Source organism: Zootoca vivipara, chromosome Z (assembly GCF_963506605.1).
Source record: "Zootoca vivipara chromosome Z, rZooViv1.1, whole genome shotgun sequence".
Classification (NCBI taxonomy): Eukaryota; Metazoa; Chordata; class Lepidosauria; order Squamata; family Lacertidae; genus Zootoca; species Zootoca vivipara.
In genome coordinates this window covers 16372426-16394504 of record NC_083294.1, presented here as the reverse complement: position 1 = coordinate 16394504, position 22079 = coordinate 16372426, and the positions used below count along the sequence as shown (strand labels likewise).

Sequence of the window (22079 nt, the reverse complement as noted above, 5' to 3'; positions counted from 1 at the left end):
GAAGGCACTCTGTGCCACCTGAGCCTAAAGTGACAGCAATGGATCCTGGAGTACCCCCAAATGCATACTGGCTCCTTCAGAGGGAATGTAATCCCATCAAGAGCAGGCAGCCTCCCACCCATCCGGTCTAGGAAACTGCCCACTAACAGTGCCTCTATCTTATTGGGATTGAGCTCATTTGTTGGCTCTCATCCATTCCATTAACAAGGCAAACACATCCACTGCCTCACCTGCAGATGTAAAGCAGTAGAGGTCCAGTTGTATACATATATAGACACACACATCCTTGTACACGTCAGACCTATGGAACCTAACAATCAAACTGTACTAACACAACCTGGTCTCTTCCACGGCCATCTCCTGAGAGTGGAAATGGGTGTCATTACATCATCCTAAGCAGTTGAAGTGTCCCTAAAAATCCCTAAAATCATAGCTGCCAAGATAACTTGGACAGCTTTAAAGGATTGGGCTGGAATGGACCAATTCATGGAGGAGGCTATCAGTGGCTACTAGCTATGCTTTACCTTCATGGTCAAAGGCAGCACTGCTTTTGAAAACATTGCTGGGAATCACAGGAGGGGAGAGGGCTCTTGTGTTTGGGTCCTGCTTATGGGCTTCCCTTTGGGGCATCTAGCTGACTATTGTGAGAACAGGATGCTAGACTAGATGGGCGGCCACTGACCTGGTCCTGCAGGCTTCTCTTGTGTAGGAAAGACTATTTTCAGTCTCTCTTCAGCAATAGCCAAGTGAGTTTCCTTCAATGCATTCATTACCCTCAGCCTTTGATATTTTCAGGACCCACCCTACTCCTATGGCTGAATTTAACACCGATTTTTAAAATGTAACCTGCCTTGGGAAGAGATGGGAAAGAGCATGTAATAAATCTGAATCCTATATAATAAAGTCCCTGTGTCTCTGCGTCCAGTCCCTGTGTCCCTGTGTCCGCGCTAATGCGCATGTGCCCCACGGACACAGGGACTGGACGAGGCGGGACGTACACACACGCACGTTCTCTCCCCCCCTCAACCCTCTGCCTCCCGTCCCCCTGCAGCGGCGGACCAAGATGGCGGCATTGGGCTCCGGGGCCGCCGCGGCCCTGGAGCCTGATGCCGCCATCTTGGTCCGCCGCCGCCACCTCTTGACAACCCTACCTAGCCCGTGGGAGGAGCGGCGGGCCGCGGCCTTCCCTTCCTCTCTGCGCTCGGCCGCGGGACACGATGGGAGAGCGCTTTGTTTAATTGCGTTCCCGGCGCGCCCTGGGGCCGAGCGCAGAAAGTGAGGGAAGGCCGCGGCCCCGTTGCACCTCTAGTGCCCGTTTTCTTAATGGGCTGAATGAGACTAGTGTATAATAATTTTGTCTTCAGTTCCTTCCTCTGCAATGAAAGAAAAAAAGGTTAACCCACACTGGTTTTGTCTTTGGAAGCAGGTCACGAGGCAATCAGCTGTGACCCCAAGGAATTGTGCCCCATACAAGGAATTGGCAGGGGACACATCCAGAGACACTGTACAGCAGTCCACTTGAATGACAACCAATTCACAAAAAAGCCCACCTTTTTATTGTGCATATGGTAACCAGGTTTGATGTGTAAAATATTGATAAGCGCAGAGGAGAGGGAAGAAAGGGTAGAAAAGGAATATACCAATGTGGAAGGAGGGGGATAGAATAAAGCCATAGCATTAGCAAATACAAGCTCATACAGTGAGGTTTCCAAGATAAAAAAAGTGTTTTCGTTTTGTTTTTTTACACTGAAATAACTGTACAGAGTTTGTGAAATTTGTCAGAATATTTTTTTAAAGTAAAAACAAACAAAAAGCCACAAGCAAAGACTTTGGAGGACAGAGGTTGAACAGATAATTTGGGGTGGGGTGAAAAGCGTGAATAGACTTTTACTGTCAAGTAGCATCTATCGGAGAGCATGATGAACAGGGTGCATTACACAGAAGGACAAAGAAAGGGTGATTTAGTCACAGGTTCTGGAAACTTGGATGGGTGGGAAATGAGAATAGGCGCAAGGCAAAAGAACACTTGTTTGGTCACGTTAAAAAAATTGCCTTTAGTGTGCTCGCTTCGGCAGCACATATACTAAAATTGGAAAATTTGCCTTTAGTAATGAGCCACCATGGCTCTTCTATTTAAAGTTTTATGTACTAGGGCCTACCTGCCTGGATCTTTTTTCTTTTTCTTTAAAAAATGTTAACATATCCAGATTCTTTGTAAGTTTATGACTTGGCGGTGGTTGCTATTAGGAGACAAGAGTTCCCTCCAAGGAATGAGGATGCCATCTTATTCTCCAAGGAGAGAATAGTTAATGGCTTCCCAGTAGGAAAAGCCACCAATTCAAACAGAACAGAACCTTTTTATTATTCCCCCCCCCCCCAACAAAAAAAACTATATTTGCCCAGTTTGGAGACAAGCCAAAGAGAGAAGTTCTTTGGGCAAAGACTAGGAGACATCATCTTCTCAAAGGTTGCTTTGTTTCCTGGCAAATGGGTCTTCAAAAAACACAAACACAAAATACCCCCATGTTTTCCAGACACCCCCCCAGCAGTCTCTGAAGTGATGCTGAAAGCATTTTAACAGTCACTCTTCCAAAGTTTAATTGTTTTGTCGTTTTCTAGAGCTGCTGAGGCAATGATGTTCTCCGTTGGATGGCAAGCTGTAGAGATCACAACATCTGTTGGGAGAGACAGACGACAACAAAAGACATGGTCACCCAGTGATTTAGTAAACAAACAAAAAAATCAATCTGCTCGGGTGAGTGGACTATTGTTGAAGGCAACCTGCAAAACAAACCCACAAATAATTTGCTGCTAGCTCAGTACTGTCTGCACTTACTGGCAGTGGCTTTCCAAGGTTTCGTGCAGGAATCTCTCCCATCCCTACCAGGAGATTGGGGGTTGAAGTTGGGACCATCTGCATGCAAAGCAGATGTTCTAACCACTAAGCTATAATGGACCTGCCCTAATTGCTTACCAACCTTATCTTTTGATAGTTAAGGAAATTCATTCAGTAGGATGAATTTACACTGTTCTGTTCCACTTAGAAAGGTTTCTGTGCATTTTATAGTTGTAATAATTTTTAAAATTGTATACAGTCGTACCTCTACTTAAATATCCCTCTGGATACAGAATCTTCGGGTTACAGCCATGGCAAACCTGGAAGTGTATACTTCTGGGTTTCGCCATGCACGCATGCGCAGAAGCACTCTGTGCACCTTGCATATGCGCATAAGTGCTTAATCGTGAACTCTATTTACGTAATTTTCAGTGTGAATGGACCCCCGGAATGAATTAAGTTTGTATCCAGAGCAGGGGTCCCAAGCTAAGGCCCGGGGGCCGGATGTTGCCCAATCGCCTTCTAAATCCAGCCTGCAGACGGTCCGGGAATCAGCATGTTTTTACATGAGTAGAATGTGTCATTTTATTAAAATGCATCTCTGGGTTATTTGTGGGGCCTGCCTGGTGTTTTTACATGAGTAGAATGTGTCCTTTTATTTAAAATGCATCTCTGGGTTATTTGTGGGGCACAGGAATTTGTTCATATTTTTTTTCACAATATAGTCCGGCCCCCCACAAGGTCTGAGGGACAATGGACCGGCCCCCTGCTGAAAAAGTTTGCTGACCCCTGATCCAGAGAGTCCACTGTATTCTACTGTGAACTGATTATGAGGGATAAGAAATCTTCTTGATTAATCAAATACAATTACTCTTTTAAAGTCAAGGACACACCCATGACAGAATTTCTGTACCAAAGCCATCTTCAACACACTTTTAGAGCAACCCCTCTACAAGACCTCAGACACTGGAGGGGAATGCTTGCTGGGGGGAATATTATTTAGTCAGGGCTTGCTTTACTAGCTAAGTAAGCAGTCCAAAATAGTTGTGAGTTCACACCACTCAGAGGTAAACCACTTAAAATATTCTGGGTCCTCCCACCTGTATGCCCTTGCAGCTTCTGTACAATTTCTTTTGTTTGGAGGTTCCAAATGTAAACCAGGTTGTCCTCTGAACCAGACACGATCCACTAAATGAGGGAGAAAACAAATGTATTAAAATGGGGGGAAAGAGCAACCTACACCCCAGGCCAACTAAAATGATGCATGCAGGAATTATTATTAATGAACTCTAGAGAAGAGTTTAGAAGGACTGAGCATCCGTTTACTTTCAAAGCAAAACCATGAGTTGACTTTGTAGATTTAAGCTCAAAACCCTTTCCACAGCAACCCAGAAAAAGAAATTCTCACCTTTCCACCAGTAACGGAGAAGTTGGCAAAGATGCAGTACTTCTCGTTCTTGTGGCCTGTGTAGGTCTTTAGGCACTGGAATGTAAAAAGAACACAGAATACACCACAGAAGTCAGAGGCAGAAAAGGAACCCCTCGGGTACATTTCCTTGACTGAGCTTTACAACAGAACATAAGAGGAGCTTAGATGCTGGATCCAGCAACCTGTGCTCACCAGTGTTAGAAACTCAGATGTGTAAGTTATTTGTCAAATGGCCCCTTAAACGTAGGTTGCGGGTGCCATTATAGTCACCTTTGGGCTTTTTTGTTTTTGTTTTTCAAGATAGCAAAGCAAAAAATGAATTGTGTATATTGTCAGCGTTAATATATTTAACAATTCAGTGGGACATTTTACCAATTACAGTAATCTTTCCCTGCTCCCCCCCAAAGCATGTGAATCAATGCACAATTCACTCCAGTGACACATTTTTAATTTCACATTTTACTTGTTTTACTTTCTTCAGTAATGTTTTACTGTGGATTGTTATTTTAATGTGCTGTAAATCACTTTGAGATTTTTTTCTTAAAAATATAAAGCGGTAAAGAAATGAAATAAATGAAAAATTGCAATAATAACTTATGGCTGCAGTCTTATAATGTTTACTAGGGAGTAAGCCCTACTGAACCCAGCAAGTTAACACACATAGAGATTTGGACTGTAAGTAAAAGGGGGGGGGGACCAACCAGCCAACCGCAACATTTATTAAAAAGACTTCCCCTAGTAAGTTCACTGTTGAGGAAAATATCAAGACTCACCTTTCCTTTGCTGTAGTCCCAAAGCTTAAGAGTGCTGGAGCAAAAGACAGGGAAATGAAGCACAATACTTTAAAATAGTATCTAGGCTTCTAGGGTGTTCAGATGTTTCATATATCCTCATGCCTATATAAAGCAACTATCTGCTAGTTTTAAGCTTCTTCATCAAATGTCTATCATATTTTATTTCTTTACCTACAGAAGAGACTTTCCACTGCGATACAATGGATGGCAATGGGAAAGAGAAGTCACTCTACAGTTTAGATGAGACTTTCCTCTCTTGTCTAAACTTTAGAGTGACTTCTCTCTCCCATTGCCATCCTTTGTATCGCAGTGGCCATTTTTTCTGTGAGCTCATTGCACCTCCCCCACTCAGATATCTGTTCAACTCCCTCCTCACTGGAGATAATATAAGCTTCTGAACTCTCACAGTTCACCCTTTCAGCAACTTGCCCTCACAATCACTCTGTTCCCACCGCTACTTCCCATCTTCCAGAATGGATCCCTGGCACTGAAAGAGTGGCCTTTTATCTTAGGTTTCAAATTGGCCAGAAAAATGAGAACGCAATATATATGCAGAAACATATTCAAAGCTGTCTGGATGGTTATGGCTGCACACACTTCTTTCTCCAGGCTGTTGTGTTAGTTTAGCTAATGTTTAAATATGTACGGTTGTGATCTAGTAAATCAGGAGGTATAATGCCCCTGAATTTGGAAGTTTTGTTTCTTTGATAAAGCTGAGAAACCCTGCCACCATAATTAGTTATTTGCTCTGAAAAAGCAGCACAACACCCCTTGACTCTTACTTGTCCAACGTTGCCGCTAGAATATATTTGCCATTGGGAGAGAACTTCACAAAAGACACAGGAGGATTGTCATCATCTGCAGCGAAGGAAAAGAGAAACCATCATTTTCATCTGAAAGGCTATTATTGTGGGATACGTTAACAGGGGCCTTTGGAGCATGCACACAAAAAACCTACCAATCAGTGTTTTCAAACACTGTCCTGATGCTGTATCCCAGATTCGGCTGCAAGGTGAAGATGAAAGTCACCATTAGTAAGGCAACAAAAAACCATGGTTGGAAGAGAGAAACTAGGGGGACAACACACACATTTGGCAAAAGCAGAGGATCAGACAGTTGGTATAGCTACTGCTCTTAACTGCAGAAGGACAGTATTTGCTGGTGACCTGCTCCCTGCTTTGCTGAGCTATTCCCACCTGGCCTGAGAGGGCTCAAAATGAGTCCTGCAAGCGCTGCTGCTACTGAAGGGGCCAGAGATCATCTTAAATGTAAGTCCTGCAGGACCTAGAGCAGGCATCCCCAACCTGCGGCCCTCCAGATGTTTTGGCCTACAACCCCCATGATCCCTAGCTAACAAGGCCAGTGGTCAGGGATGATGGGAATTGTAGTCCAAAACATCTCTAGGGCCAAAGGTTGGGGATGCCTGGCCTAGAGACTTTTGGGGTGGGACATGACGGTGTCTCTGTTGAGGGTGTCAAGATTTAATCAGGATATGTGTGTGTGAATAAGCTTGTGTGAATAAGCTTTGCTGTTAATGGAATTAGGCTTTTCTATCTTTATTATTAGACCTTTTATGAATTGTTTGGGTTTTCTGTAAAAAAATAAATCCTTCAAAATTTATTGAAAAGTTATCATGTATTGTTTATGACTGAATATGGTTGGTTTTTTTTATAATTACCGTGTTTCCCCTGAAATAAGACGTAGCCATAAAATAAGCCATAGCAGGATTTCTAAGCATTTGCGCAATATAAGACATATCCCGAAAATAAGACATGGACACAGCGCCTCCCAACAACAGCTCGCTGCCCTCTGCCATGCCGCGCCACGCCCAGAGAGGGGAAGGAATGTAAGCAACCATCCGAGCGATTATCTCAGGGAGGGGCTAGCCGGCCTGCCCTTGGTTTCTTTGGCAGAGCTCCGTCTCAACTCCACGTGGGGCTGTTGTTAGCCAATGGGGAAAGTGAACGGCAGGCATGTGCGATCAACTGCACAGGCACTTCACGGAAATTTCTCAGAAGTTGCCCTCCTCCTGCAGTTGCTTGCTTGTCCCGAGGACATGGGGTGTCCCTGCACAAGTTGGCAGCACCGAGCTCTGCTGCGGGAGAAATGAAGGGGCTGAGAGGCTGCGCCTTCTCCTGAGCCCCAAAGCCAACCACGAGGACCTCGCGCACGCTTCCTCGTCCACCCTTTGCCGCTTCCTTCTTGCGGCAAACAGTTCCAGTTCCTCTCTCTGCCCTTCCCTCAGTGCCGCCGCCACCCTGCACTCCGAGCGGCTTCCTCAGGGCACTCACCTCCCGCTGCCTCAGAGCAAGGCAAGAAAGGCAGGTGAACAACGACATCTAAAAGTTTCTTTCCCTCCTGAGCAGCGAACGCGCCACTTACGAGTGCGCAGCAACTAGGCGCCGGCCCTGTCTGTCCCAGCGGTGCCAGAGGCTGCTGTGAAGTCAGGCAGATGTTTGCCGCTGGCTTGGTGGCCGCGCACCCAGAGCTGCCGCCACCGCACAGTTTTCCTTCTCCTCGCTGCTCTCCCCCCCACACCTCTACCCACATCCACAATAGGCTTCGCTCTGAAGTGCAGTCCCCGGTCGCCGACATGCTTCACATGGTGTGTGTGCCCGGAATGCGGCCGGAAGAATCACAGGAAGGGGCAGGCGGGAGGGGGAAGGTACTCAAAGGGGAGCTCGCCGCTCGCTCCGCTGCCCTTTCCTCAGGTGCGGAAGGAGGGCGGGCGAGGCAAGCGCTGCAGTGCATACCCACCGCTTTTTAAATGCAAAGGCCAAAGGGGGGGCAGCTGTCAGCCGACGGGCCCCTTCGCTGTCCAGCACTCTCCTCTGGAGCGGGCGGATGCCGGAGGACAGCCGCCCTGCCCACTCCTGACGTGGCGCCACCAACACGAGGAAGTGCGGCAGGCAGCAACAAAGAAGCATACAAAAGCAGCCAAGGGGCGGGAAGGAAGCTTGCCCCGCGCCACTAATGTCTATGGGAAAGACGTCCCTGCCCAGAGCCTCCTTCCTGATGGAGACACCCCCCGAAAATAAGCCATAGTGTGTCTTTTTGAGGAAAAATAAATATAAGACACTGTCTTATTTTCGGGGAAACACGGTACGTAAGTCTTTTGTAAGCTGACCTGAGAATGGTATAACTATGTAAAGATGACATATAAATAAACGATGATTATAAATGCTGCAGGGATCTTCTGCGTGAAAGCTGTGTGTTCCCATACACACTGTGCGACAGCTCCTTTTTCTTTTTTTACAGGTCAGAACCTGCATAATTATCAGATTAAATAATTAAAAGTGACGCAGATCTCCCACATACACAGCACATGTGTGCACACACACATGTGCACACACATCTCTTAGCCTATTCTTCCAATGTTGAGGCTTAAAATTATCAATATTTAAGATACAGCCAGTCTGAGCCAGTTTAGCGGCAGGAGAACAAAAGAGCTGCCTCTTGGGGGGGTTGGAGGAAGGGGCTGGAAATTAAGTCAGAATTCTGGACAGAGGGACCCATTCTCTACTCATCATTCCTCGGGTGGCTGAATGCCCCCACCTCAAAAACTCAGGATCTAAACCCAGCCTTCTCTCCTTCTCCCACTTACCAGAGGCCATCATAGCTGCTGGACACTATCAGGGAGCCATCACGGTTAAAATGCACCTGGAGGCAAGAATTTATTATTAATTGAATTTATACTGCCACACATAAATAAACATTATTTTGGTGGCTTACCAAGAGGCAATATTGCATCTGTGGTACAAGGCACCTTTTTCAGGAAGAAAATTCCCTAAGGTTGGTGCCAGAATGCCCCCCATATCAAGACCCAATTTAAATACACTGCTGCTCTTTAAGAGACTCTGCCAGTTTGCTGAACATTTACTGCAGAATGTAAGGTGTAAAACATCCACCTGGAGCCAAAGACTGCTGTGGCATGGAGTGTTGTATTCCTATGGAGTAAGCATCAGATGTAGGAAGGATTTCACATCTAGCAGGGCAAGCTTTCCTCCCCAGCTGACACTGCTAAACCATTAGCCAAACAAGGCGATGGCAGCAGCAATATTTTACTCCACTTGCTCAGCCTGGAAGACCAGGAGTTCACTCAAGAAGCTTGAAATGTTACTGGCAGGTGGCAGGCAACTTTGTCACAGGGCGGGGCGGGAGCAGGGGAACATAAGGGACAGCCCAGCTCATCTCAACTCATCCCAAGAGGACCTACCGCTGAAACCGGGTCAGAATGGGCTGGCAGGGTTTTTAGGCACTTCCCGGTTTTGACGTCCCATATCCTCACACTCTCATCAAACTGGAGACAAAACAAAGGAATAAACTCAGAAGACTTCAGTATTGTCTCTTAAAATTTCAACTACTTGTAAAGGAACTCCATTGACAAAATCAGGGACAAGATTTCTTTGTGGTTAATATCTTCACAAGAAACCTAGAATCAGGTTCCATCATCTCTCCTCTTTCCAAAGCAAGAAGTCACTGTTCAAGCACCTCTGTGTGAAATCAGGGCAAGGTTTATTGCACAGTTGAGATTTTATGAACAACACTACCTCTACTGCAAAAACAGTTTTATTACCAATTTTTGTTCCTTCTCCTTGCTGTCCTGTTACACAGCCATTGCACAGAACATCCAAGTTTGAGCTACAGCAGAGACAGAAAGTGAAGGTCCACCCTGGGACTAAATTAACAACCGGGGGGGGGGGGCTTTCCAACCGTCCTGGAGCATCACAAGCTACCTGTCCTATATAGCAGCTGCTCTATAGAGTGCACTGCAGGGACACCCAACTCACAAAAAGCAGAGATAGACAGAGCTTACTCCTGCCTTTCAGCAGGAGGCCCAGATCCAAATGGCTTGTCATCTTTATGCATTTTGGAAGTTAATGGAAATTACAGTATATGCTTTAATAGATAGCTAACACGTGAAGAGATGTAAATTCTGTAAAGGAGTGTGAAAGGAAGTTATTAGGATCACCTGCTTCCTCAGACTGTTTTAAGAATGTGCCAATAATGCTTGTGCAGGAAAAACTCAGCTTTAAGCTAGCCTGGCAAGGAGCAGGCACCCTGTTCTCCTTGCACCTGTTCTGCACCTGTGTAAACCTAAGGTAAGGAAATGCCTCTGTATAAGCCTGTGTGCTTTATAGGCCTGTGGACTCTACCTTTCTGACTCAAATATCACAATGGTGTGTTCACTGATGAAATCAACAACAGAGCAGATGCTTGGCCAATATTTCTCTTCTCTTCTCCCCGCCCCCCAATACATTAGTTGAATATCTGCCATGGCAAGAGGAAACTGTATCCTACCAGCACCATGATGCCCTGAAATGAAACAGTTAATGCCTGCTGCAACACAGCTAGAGATTTGAGTCAGAGCTTGGCCCACCATTTTGTCTTATGAAAGAGATAGCAAGAGCGACCCACTGCCTCTTTTCAGCAAAAGGAAATGCTCACCGATCCTGAGACAATGAGGTTGGACTGTGGGTTGAAATTGCAGCAGAAGACATAGTTGCTGTGCCCCTTCAGGGTTTTCAAGCATTTCCCCTAAAAAGATAATAAAACAGTAAATGGGCCAGAGCTCCATATTCTTAGGACTGGCTGCACAGTGAGGAATGTAGCACCATATGGTGCAGACACAAGAGATAAGACACACTGGACTGGGACTCAAGTTTAAAATGCTCAGCTACTGGGTGGGAGAGAACCAGTGTCAGCTCACCTGGAGACAAAGCTACATCTGCAGGATGTCCCTGCTCCCCATCCCCCGATGTTAAGTGACCACAGCACCATTAGTGGAATGGACCACTAACAAATTTAATGAGCCAGCAATGCAGGAAGGGAATTCCTATATCTTCCCTTCAAAAAGTTAACCAAAAAGGGAACTGCATTTTAAAACTATTCAGCCTGCAAAACAACTGTGTTAAGACAAACTCACAAATCTTGGCCTTAAAAAAATGCTTTGCTATCCATGCACATTTCAATGAAAATATGTACACTACAGCTCTCAAAGTTTAGCTAACACAAACTTCTTTTTGTTGTCAGGAACATAAATACCCACGAGAAGGAAAATGTGTGTTAGATACAGTACAGCAGTTTTAAGATTTTTAAAGGCTATATATCTGGTGGCCAGGTCCGCATTAAGGGGTGAAGGTATTTTATAGTTTGGACTGTTAATAATAATAATCCACACACAAAACGGATTATATTACTGCCTAAAATGGGTCTCTGACATTGTCTGAATTATCAGGACGGACCCCATAAAGATTTATTTTAACCACACAGGTAGTTTTTATGTATTTGTTATGCACAGACTGCTGGCAACATTTTGTAAAATGAACAGGATATAAATTAAGGTAAATTTATTTTGAACTTTTAATCTGGCCTTTTAACTACCAAGAGCAGACTCAGGTCAATGGACAGGAAAACCTAGAAGTCGTGATAAAGCTGAATTTGTGATTCAGTGCATGAAAAGTCAGAAGTGAGTTTAGCTGGATCAGGAGCACCATTATAGATAGATAGTCATATTAGAATCCAGTTAAGGCTCTCCAAGATGCCTGAGTGGTAAGCAAAACAAGTAGGGGATGCAGCTACAAGCTTCTTACCGAGCTCACGTCCCAAATTTTGAGAGTTTTGTCATCTGAAGCAGATACAAGAAGGTTTGAATCAGATGACCAAGCAACATCAGAGATTCCCTGCAACAGATAATGTTTAGTTTTTTACAAAAAGTCATTCACCTGTGTTTAACTGATAAACTGTGTACAATTTACACAGAATGAGGTAGTTACAAATGCAGACTGTAAATAGGATAATATTTCTAAATGCTCCCTCTAGCAAAAAAAAAACCCTCCCTCCATGCAGCAGAGCATAACAGAAAACAAAAAGGGGTTAGCCAAACAACTCCTTCTCTCTCATGTACTATTTTGCAATGAACTTTTCTCACCAAACAACCCAAGCAACAGAAATGGTGAACGATCTACTTCTGAAGTGAGCAACTGTTGTAACCTATTACCCATGCCCCCATAGGCTAAATCCCTCCAGGCAAGAAGATGGTTAAAAATCCCCAGCCACTTATTCCTTATTTGCATAGGCAGAAGCCGCTGTTACATCTTGAGGCACTTGTCCAGTTAACTCTACAACAAGCACTTCAACCAGTCCCCTTATTAATTGGGAGGTACTCACCAGCTTGTGGCCAGATATGGTTTTCTCAAATTTGCCGTCATAGGCACCCCAGATTTTTATAAGCTTATCAGCCGCTAAAAAAGAGAGAAGAGAATCCACCAATAGAAATTATTTTAGGCACCTTGACCCTGCAACGTAAGGGTGGGGGGGGCCATGCAGGTATTTTTGAACTCTGATTATACTCTTTTTAGAGAAGATGGGGGTTATAAAGATGCATTTGTTTAAGTGAATACATAAATACAGCCCACCAACATATGATATTAGCAGAATAATTTTCATGCCTCTCACATCTGAGGCACATTGTACTTGACTTGCACAAGGCATATAAATTCAGTTTCTCTTGGTGTAGCTTTAGTTTTCATAGTGTACATGAAGTTCCAAGTGAGAAATTAGCGATGGCAAGAACCATCTAAAAAGGGGAATTCACTCTGGAAGAGCATCTGCTTCGCATGCAGAAGGTTCCAGGTTCAATACTTGGCAAACTGAGGTAGAGTTGGAAAATAACTCCCCACTTGAAATCCTGGAGATCTGCTACCAGTCAGTATTGATGATACCCTGACCAGAATGGACCATGTATAAGGTCCATTCCCACCCTCTCAGACAGGAGAGAATGCCTAATCTTTGCCCCAAGAACACATACAGTAATCTAAAAAAAACAAATGCTTGTTTGATGCATGTGCTGACACAATGAACACTCGATTTCTTAAACTGGGAAACAGCCCTAGAAATAAATGTGAATAGGAGTCAGGAAAGGATCCCTCTTGACCATGCGGAATGGATACTTACAAGAACTGGCCAGCCACTCCCCATTGGGACTGAATTTCACTGATGAGACAGCTTTTGTGTGTCCTGCCAGTGTGAACTTCAGGGCATAGTTTGGTTTTACAGGGGCAGGCTGAGAAAAGAAAACCACAAGAGATGCTTCAAGCACAGCCCTACAAAACTTGCAAAACTCTCTGAGTCTGACTCAGCATGCTGTGGCCTGCCAAAGCACCTGTTATTGATGTCCCAGGCAGGCAGGATCCAAACCCAACAGTTATTCAGGAAACAGTCAGAAATACTCAAAGAGAAGGGAGACCAAGATGGATGGAGGCCAGACCTAATCAAAATGATCAAGTTTAATTTGACCTCTAACAACCCTTCTGTGTTGTGTTAGATCAGGCTACCTCAAACTCAGCCCTCCAAATGTTTTGATACTACAATTCACATCATCCCTGACCACTGGTCCTGCTAGCTAGGGATCATGGGAGTTGTAGGCCAAAAACATCTGGAGGGCAGAGTTTGAGGAAGCCTGTGTTAGATGCTTGGAAAGAGCTGGATCCCAAATTTTCCCTTACAATCCCTTTGGATACTTTCCAAAGAGAGGCAATCTATAAGCAGGCAACAGAAAACAGCATGGCAGTTAGATCCTTATGAATGAATCTAGATCTGCCTCTAGTGCCAGAAGAGCCGGAGCTGGGTTTGGGTTCTTAAATGAACAGTATCCAACAAACACGCCCCCACAAAATCAAGTCCATACACAAGAGTTTACCATGTTCAGAATATTTGAACTTGCAGACACAATTACAGCCCAGAAGCCCTGACACACACCTTGCTCTGATTGGTTGAAGAGGAGGGTGTTGATTGTGTTTTGGTTGATTCTGAATCTGGCTTCTTCTCTTCCGTTGCCATGGCTATGAAAACTAGCAAGCCAGGATCTGGGCACTTCGCGGGATGGAAGTGCAAGCCAATTCAAAGGAGGGTGTCTCCTACTAGAAAATGGGGAGAAGGGGAAACATTTTTGTGATGCAGAGCTTACTAAGGATCAACAAAGAATGGTTTTCCAAACTTAAGGCAGCCAAGGAACAAATCACGCACACAAGCCCCAAATTAAAACCAGAGACCCATTGCACCAATACACCTTCAACCCACATGAGTCCTGCTGGATCAGACCACAGCCTACCACATCCTGCAACAGCCTTCCCATTTGCTCACCAGCACCTGATATTCCAAGGTAGAGCATCTTTGAACATGGAGGTTCAATCATGCCCAAGGACACTTTTTAAAGCTTCTTAAAGCCATTATCACACTTTGTAGTGACCATCTCTTGGACTGTGATGACAGTCTCCTAAAGCTGATGTTATAAATTCTTTAGTGTTTGTGTACGGGCTGACTGGAGAGGCAGGAGAGAAATTAGGGGTTGGCTTTTAAGCAAGTTACCAGTCCTACTCCAGGGCTTTGTCCTTCAACACTTACTCTCCTGTTCTGCACTGGCTTTTTCCAAAAATAACTTCCAGGGGGGTAGCCACAGTAGACTGTGGCAGCAAAGACAAAGAAGAAACCATTGTCTCTATTCAGACCCAAACACAGCATATGCAGTGATCTACTACCAGGACTCTTCTGCATGCTACACCTAGTCCCTGCACAAGGGAGTCACTGGCACAAATCTGACATCAGAAAAAGGCAGTATTTTTTTAAATAAAGACCCAGTAGTACATTTCAATCTGAAAGGACACTATGCCACTGATCTTGAGGTGACCAGACCTAAGCAAAACAATTTCAAAGGCAGGGTCCAGAGAGAAACAACTGAGGTCAAATCTATTCTATACATTTAAAATCCATAACTTCCCCCAAAGAATCCTGGGAACTGTAACATGTTGAGGGTGCTGGGAATTGCAGCTCTGTGAAGGGGTAAACGACAGTTCCCATCATTTCTCTGGGGAAAGCCACATGCTTTAACAGTGCAGATGCAATCTATGATTCATCAAGAACTTCACATCTATTCATTTGGATCTGTACAGAGGCAATGGTTTCCTTTCCCACTACAACTGTTAATTCAATACTGCCCAGTTGCTATGGCAGAGTCACTCAGCTTATTTTGCATATAATTCTTAAGTGAATTTAAGACACTTCATTGTTTTTCCCCATTAAACATATTTTCCATTTGAAATTTTTAAAACAGAAAGCTGGTAAAGCTTGCCTCCCATTCCACATCTGTGCAAATCTGCAAAAGTAATACAAACTGCCATGTATAAGTTATTGTCAAACTGGGAAGTCAGGCCCTCAAACATGCAAGGTCTGGGTGATTTAAGAAATGAAGTCTTCTGGGTTTTCAATACCAACAAATGCTAATAGTAAGATTCAAAATGAAATTAAATTAAGAGTTTGGGAGTTTAAAGGTCAGCCTGCAAACCACCTAGGGAGAAAAGAGGGTGTTAAATAAGGCAGGGTCATTTGCTGTTGCAGCAAAACCCCATCTTCTATGCCTGAGTCTCCAAAGAAGTCTGATAAAATGCTGCACTCATATTCTAGGAAATTTGAGCTGTTACTGCAGCGGGAACCATCTCACTGCAGCATTGCTACAGGTGTGCTTTCACCAGATATAGCAGGACTCTTGCCTCAAGGTGTAGTACAGGCAATGTATTATATTACACACAGAGAGACTGTCGTGTCACATTAAGCCACAGTTTTAAAACAACCTATGGTTTATCGAGAATGAGCAGGGTACCAGCACTCACTTCTCAAAAAAATTCAACCTTGTTCCCGTTTATCAAAGACAAAACAAGTCAGAGTTGGCCTTGAAGGGCTGTCCATATCTGGACTCTTGTTTTTGCTTCCTCCGAACAAACCACAAGTGGTAAGCCAAAAACAAACCTTGGTTATTGCTGTGGCTTGTTTGAAGGAAACACACCACAAGCTGAGGTTCAGAAGACACAGGAATACAGAAAGCTGTCCTAAACGAAGTCAAATGAACCCTTGTGTTCATCTAGTCCACTAATGTCTGCACTAACTGGCAGCAGCTCTCTAAGGTTTCAAACAGGGAGTCTCTCCCACAGAAGGTGGGCAGGAAGAGGAGCCACTAGGAAAGGAGGGATGATAGACTAGGTGGGCCTAGTAACATGGATCTCCTTAAGGTCTTACTGCTACTGCGGGTGCAGGTAATGATGGATGGTATGGAGGAGGAGAAAGAGCATTAGCACTACTGCTGGCACTGCTTTAATACCAACATTAAATAATTCAATAGACAGGGGTAGTAACATTACTAGGAGCATTATCACTACCACAAACAATAATCGCAACAATTAGTAGCAGAATTATTACTAAGAGCGTTATTGCTACACTAATACAGCCGCGCGCACACGCACACACACATGCCCCACCTTACGCATGACCAACTCGACCGCGTATATGCACAACGCTAGGAAATAAACAAAAAGATGGTGGGACAGAACTGGAGTATTTTTGTGGCTTGCAACAAGACCCTCTCTAGAGCTCAAAGAGGACTTCAGTGAGGGCAGAGAAGTGCAGCGGCCGCCGCTTTTTCACGTGTCCTCCAGCCTCCAGACAGCCCGAAAGCTTCAACTCTAGTTGAAGAGAGTATTGTGTGGAGAGTGTGTGGGAGAGAGAACTGGAGAGCAGGGGGGGGGAGGCAATTAGAGGCTTTTTAGAGGGTGCTCTCCCCTTACGTGATTTTTTCCCCCGCTTATGCACACAGGGGCCCAGAACCTAATCTCTGTTTAAATTTTTTGTTGGGGGGGGGGGATGCCTGTAATACAAACAGCTGTAGGCATACCACAGAAATATTTGGGTTCTGTTCAAGATTACCGCAATAAAGCAAACATCACAATAAAGCAAGTTACACAAATTTGTTGTTTTCTCAGTGCATATAAAAGTTATACTTACTCTTGGGAAATGATATATAATGAATTTTAAGAAATGTTGAAGATAACATTTGTTAAAAAAACCAGAAGCTTTTCTGTTCTGTATTTTAGGACAAGAATTGCCAAAAGAAAAACAGAACCTATTCATGTATGCTACAACAGCGGCAAGAATCTTAATAGCGCAAAACTGGAAGACCGGAGAAGTACCATCAAAAGCACAATGGCAAGAAAAGTTGATGAGCTATGCAGAAATAGCAAAGTTAATGGACAAATTGTGTGAAAAGGACAATAGTGACTTTGAAAAAGAATGGGAACCTTTTACAATATATTTGCAGAAACAACAAGAAGAAATTATTATTATTATTATTATTATTATTTATTTATTTATTATTTTTATTAATATACCGCCCTATACCTGGAGGTCTCAGGGTGGTTCACAAAAAAGATCAGAATATATTTAATCAAAATAAAATAACCCAATAATAACCCCCATCGATCACTATGTCATCGTTTATGTATTATTATTCTTTTTCATCTGGTATTTTAGTTGGTTAGTCTTAGTCACACACACCAACACACACACCTACATTCTGTTTCTGTTTCTTACATTTCTATACTGCCCTTCACCTGGCAGATCTCAGGGTGGTTCACAACATAAAAACACAAAATACACAATGAGAATGAGAATAAAACCAAGCAACCAAGCAACCGCTCCCCTTCCCTCAGGTAGACTGCCTCTGCCCAGGGAGGCTCCCTCCCTCCCTCATTCTGACATAACTCAACAGACCTTCAGTTTCTGAGCAGCACAATTCAATGGCTGGATTTAAATAAACATTTACAACTTTATTTACAGAGAATAAGAAGTTTAACAATGTGACAACATACTACAGTATACAAACAGCAGAATGTATCATTTGATGTAACAAACCAGAAATGGTAGTTGAGTAAAGTCAACAGGGAGGGGAGAAATCGGAAAATGTATGTTTATGGGGATTCCCCGTTCTACCCTGGCCACATTCAGTCCCACCCTCTTTTGGCACCCTTGCTGCTAATATTACCCAAGTATAGGCTCTGGAGTAAACTAAGTGCCTTACAGATGCCCCCATCTCTGCCCCATTTTGATGAGCTGAAAAAACTGAGGTAAAGGAATAATGATCAAACCTACCAAGACAGCTGGGGCAACTTCAGAGCTTCAAATTCTCCACTCGACTATGAAGCTCACTGGTTGCGACCTTGAGGACCAATCACTGCCTCTCAGCCTGACCTACGTTTCACAAGGTTGCTGTGCAGATAGAACAGGGAGGTGGGCAGAACTTAGGAGCTCCCTGTAGAAAAGATGGGATATCATTGTGATGGCACACACAATAGTCCTAAACACAACCGAGCTGGAAGTTTTCCTGCACATTCCCCTTCAAATCAACAGGAACCCAGGCAACGCTACTGCTCTGCAAAGTGCAATAAAACTGATGTATACCAGTACTAGTAGTTCCTTAGCAGTCTCATTATGAAAATTAGGTATTATTCAACAGTAGTTCTACCCAAGAGTAGGACCACTGGGATTAATGGACACAGAATCCTAGAACTGTAGTTGGAAGGGACACCAAGGGTCATCTAGTCCAATTCTCCGCAATGCAGAAACCACAGCTCACAAATCCCAGGCAGATAAGTCATCAGCAGTGTGATCCTATGTATATGCAGTCCAAAGTAAGCTTCATGTACCATCAAAAAAAAAATATGGCAAGAAAGGTTGATGAATTATGCAGAGTTAGCAAAGTTAACAAACTCTGTGAAAAGGACAATAGTGATTTTTTAAAAGAATGAGAACCTTTTACAGTATATTTGCAGAAACAACAACAATAAATGGACTTGTTGGCAGGATTTAAATAAACATGTACAATCTTATTTACAGAGAACAAGAAGTATTATGTTCAAACAGCAGAATGTATCATTTTATGTAATAAACCAGAAATGGAAGCTGAGGGAAGTCAATAGGGAAGGGGAAAATTGGAAAATGAATGTTTAGTAAGGATATTGGATATTTGTTATGAGAAAAGAAATCAATAAAAATTATTTTAAAAACAAAGTAAGCTTCATGGTGTGAAACAGACTACCTGGGAAGGTGGTGGACTCTCCTTTGTTGGAGGTTTTTAAACAGAAGTTGGATGGCCTTCCAACTCTGATTCCAATTTTATGATTCTATGATTTCCTCTCAGCTTAACCTACCTTACATTACTGTTGTGAGAATTAAAGGAGGGGAGGACAACATAGACCTCAGCATGAAAGGACCCAGTAGGTCTCCATGATTCTGTTTCCACACGGTCCGACTTATCTTCCTAACTGTCCAATATTCAATTGGGTGCACGGTTAGAATTCTCTAATTTCCCTCTCTCTTTTAGGGTCCCTCAGGGATTCATTATCAGTCCTCACCTCTCCACAACCTATCCCTGTGCGACTTCATCAAACCCTACCCAGGGAACACCCCTCCACGCTGCTGAATCCCCTTCCTCCGCAAGGAAAGGGCAGGGGCGCCACTGCGCACTCTGCATAGGATTAACTTAGGCCCATTCACGGCAATGGGTCTGCTCTGAGCAGATCCTCGTGGGATGCAACCCATTATTACTATTGGGGGCTCTACTTAACCGTCCCCTCTTCAAGCATCCCGGCACCCATTACCTCATCGCCATACCTGTGCCACCACCGGCAGCCTTATTACTTCTGGTGGCACTAAGCAGCAACCTCACCGGGAGCATGGCCACGACTGTGCTGGCACTCACTACCCAGGATTCCCGCGAGGGGCATCACCGCGATCGATGGCACTACTTAGAAGAGTAGCCCGAGCATCGTGGCCGCCGGGAAGCCTAACCGTGGTGGCCCATAAGTAGCAGCGGCAGGAAGGACGGCGGGAGAAGCGTGCATGGGCGCCAGCGTGCATTTCACCACCCCGAAGGAATCGCTACTAGGCTTCAGCAGGAGCAGCTCTCTCCCCTCCGCGCGTGCGCTTTTCCCGCGAGGAAGCGAGGGATGGGCGGATGGTGCGGGCCCAGACTCTCCCCCCCTTCCCCGGCCTCCTTCCCTCCCCCCCCCCCCCTCCTCAGCGATCCGGTTCCCCTCTCCGGGAACGAGGCGGAGGTGCCGCCGCCGCTTTTCTCCTCCACAGTCGAACTCACCTCAAGGCGCGGCTAGAGGCGCCGCTTTCGCCGCTGCTGCCGCCGCCTTCACCTCAGCGCTCGGCGGGAGAAGCAGCAGCAGCAGTAACAGAAGCGGCGGAAGCTCTCTCTTGAGGAGGAGGGGATACCCAGGGCCTCGCGCAGGCGCACTAAACGGACCCGGCTGGGAAAAAGCGACGCACCGCTGACGGAACCCGCGCTCGCTGCAGCTCGAGGAAAAGCGACGGTAGCAGCAGCGGCGGCGGCCCAAGCGCATGCGCTGTACGCACGGGCCGGCTTCGCCGCGATGACGTTATCAGACTACAATTCCCATCGACCCGCCCCTTAAGCGCAGAGACCAAGGCGTGAAGGGAGTTGCAGTCCAGGGAGAGAGGCCCCACCCTTAAAGGTATAGTGTCCGCAAAGGGACAATGGTCTTTTTCTTTTCCAAAAACGGACGAGGCCCACCTTAAAAAGGGGCGGGGATTAGAGGGGTCAGGAGAGCAGGCTGACCTGAGCGCGCTGCTACGGAGCGCCCAGAGGAACCAAAAAAGGCAGGCGGCGTGGATAAGAACGCGGACGCCAAACGCCTTGAAAGAGAGCGACGTCTTTGTTCGCAGCCTGAATGTGCGAATGGGTTGGAAGCAGGCAAAAAAAAAAAAAAGAAAAAAAGAAAGACACGTGTCGGTCCTTCTCAGGGCAGGGGCCGAATTAGAAGCGACGAGGCTTGTATAACTGAGCGAGACAGAAGAAGCTTTCCTTACCTTTATACATTGCATAAAGTATTAATTATTTTGCATCAGTGATATAGTTAAAATTTCACACCCGCACCCAACCATTTGTATGCTATGAATGAGTGAGTGAGTGGATAAATAAATAAATGCATTCCTGCACCTCAAGATAATAGTTCATGCATGTGATGTAGTAGTAGACTGTAGCCCACATAATACAGTATTTAGCTTCAATGAAATACCCTGGGTAAGCGCCTGGAATCCCTCACACTGCTTAGAGATCGGGATGATGTGCATGCCAGAATATTATCCTGCTTTGCAGACAATTATTGTCTTCCAGAATGACTCACATCAATTAAAGACACAGGGAGATCAGGTTTTTTACACATGTATAGAACCTGAGCTTACGATGGAGGGACTCATAGCATTAGCATCCAAAGACGGTCTTGCTTCTCCCATAGCCACAAACTGGGATACCCAGGCAGAGATCAGGCTGTATCTCCCACATGGCTTATTTGGTTCTAGCTTCTGGCTCACACACCTCAGCTCAGGCTTTTCTCTTTCTAAGTACCTCTGGCACAGAGCCACTTCCTTTGTAACCTTAATGACCCATACTTTGAGGGCATTACATACCAAGAAACTTGACAGCTATTGAATCCTTGTTGGATCCAGGAATTAGAAAGGGACTCAGGCATACAACCTACCCTCTCACAAACTAACATTATGATCGTTTGAGCTGTCCAGTGTTGCTTTTGCTATCTGTCAGAACATCAGATTCACACAACCAAAGGAAATTATAAGCCAGGTATCCCCAAACTTTGGCCCTCCAGATGTTTTGGAATACAATTCCCATCATCCCTGACCACTGGTCCTGTTAGCTAGGGATCATGGGAGTTGTAGGCCAAAACATCTGGAGGGCCACAGTTTGGGGATGCCTTTTCTAAGCCCTATCTTTTTTAAATTGTATGGCAACCTTATTTTGTTATATGCATCAAGCAGATCATGTTTATAATTCCCTTCAATCTTGTGGTAATACTGTATATGGAAAGTTGTTTTTTAGTGAAGAATTTGATTTGATATTTTCAAGCAACGTAGTGATGCGTTGTGAGTTACGTTGCTCCTGGCTGCTGTAGGAAAAGGGACGCTGGACTATATGGCCTTTAGGTCTACTCTGGTCAGGTAGATCTGAAGTAACATACTACTGCTTGAAGCATTGCAGTGCTACAGAGACATAGTAGTGATGGTTGTGCAAACAGAAAATGGTCAAATGGCAGATGAAGACGACAACAAAGCCACATACACAACAGGCAACAGCTGTTTATCTCTCTTCATT

At 44.8% G+C, this 22079-nt stretch overlaps 1 protein-coding gene across 3 annotated transcripts; it reads right to left on the bottom strand.

Moving 5' to 3' along the window:
- Positions 1 to 1533: 1533 nt before the first annotated feature.
- On the bottom strand, positions 1534 to 20388 carry WDR5 (WD repeat domain 5). 3 transcript variants are annotated; one of them, XM_035113136.2, is made up of 15 exons: positions 20037 to 20388; positions 18035 to 18194; positions 13820 to 13977; positions 13016 to 13124; positions 12230 to 12303; positions 11653 to 11742; positions 10508 to 10597; positions 9276 to 9359; positions 8664 to 8719; positions 6018 to 6064; positions 5842 to 5917; positions 5039 to 5072; positions 4245 to 4319; positions 3937 to 4024; positions 1534 to 2675 (listed from the first exon to the last, which is right to left on the bottom strand). In XM_035113136.2, the coding sequence occupies exons 3-15, from the start codon at positions 13898 to 13900 to the stop codon at positions 2575 to 2577; spliced, it is 1005 nt and encodes a 334-aa protein (XP_034969027.1). In that variant the 5' UTR covers positions 13901 to 13977; positions 18035 to 18194; positions 20037 to 20388; the 3' UTR covers positions 1534 to 2574. The 3 variants fall into 3 exon arrangements, with proteins under 3 accessions (XP_034969027.1, XP_034969025.1, XP_034969026.1); XM_035113134.2 differs by having other exon boundaries at positions 13820 to 13980; positions 20037 to 20329; XM_035113135.2 differs by lacking the exons at positions 18035 to 18194; positions 20037 to 20388 and adding an exon at positions 17477 to 18028 and having other exon boundaries at positions 13820 to 13980.
- Between the last annotated feature and the right edge of the window lie 1691 nt (positions 20389 to 22079).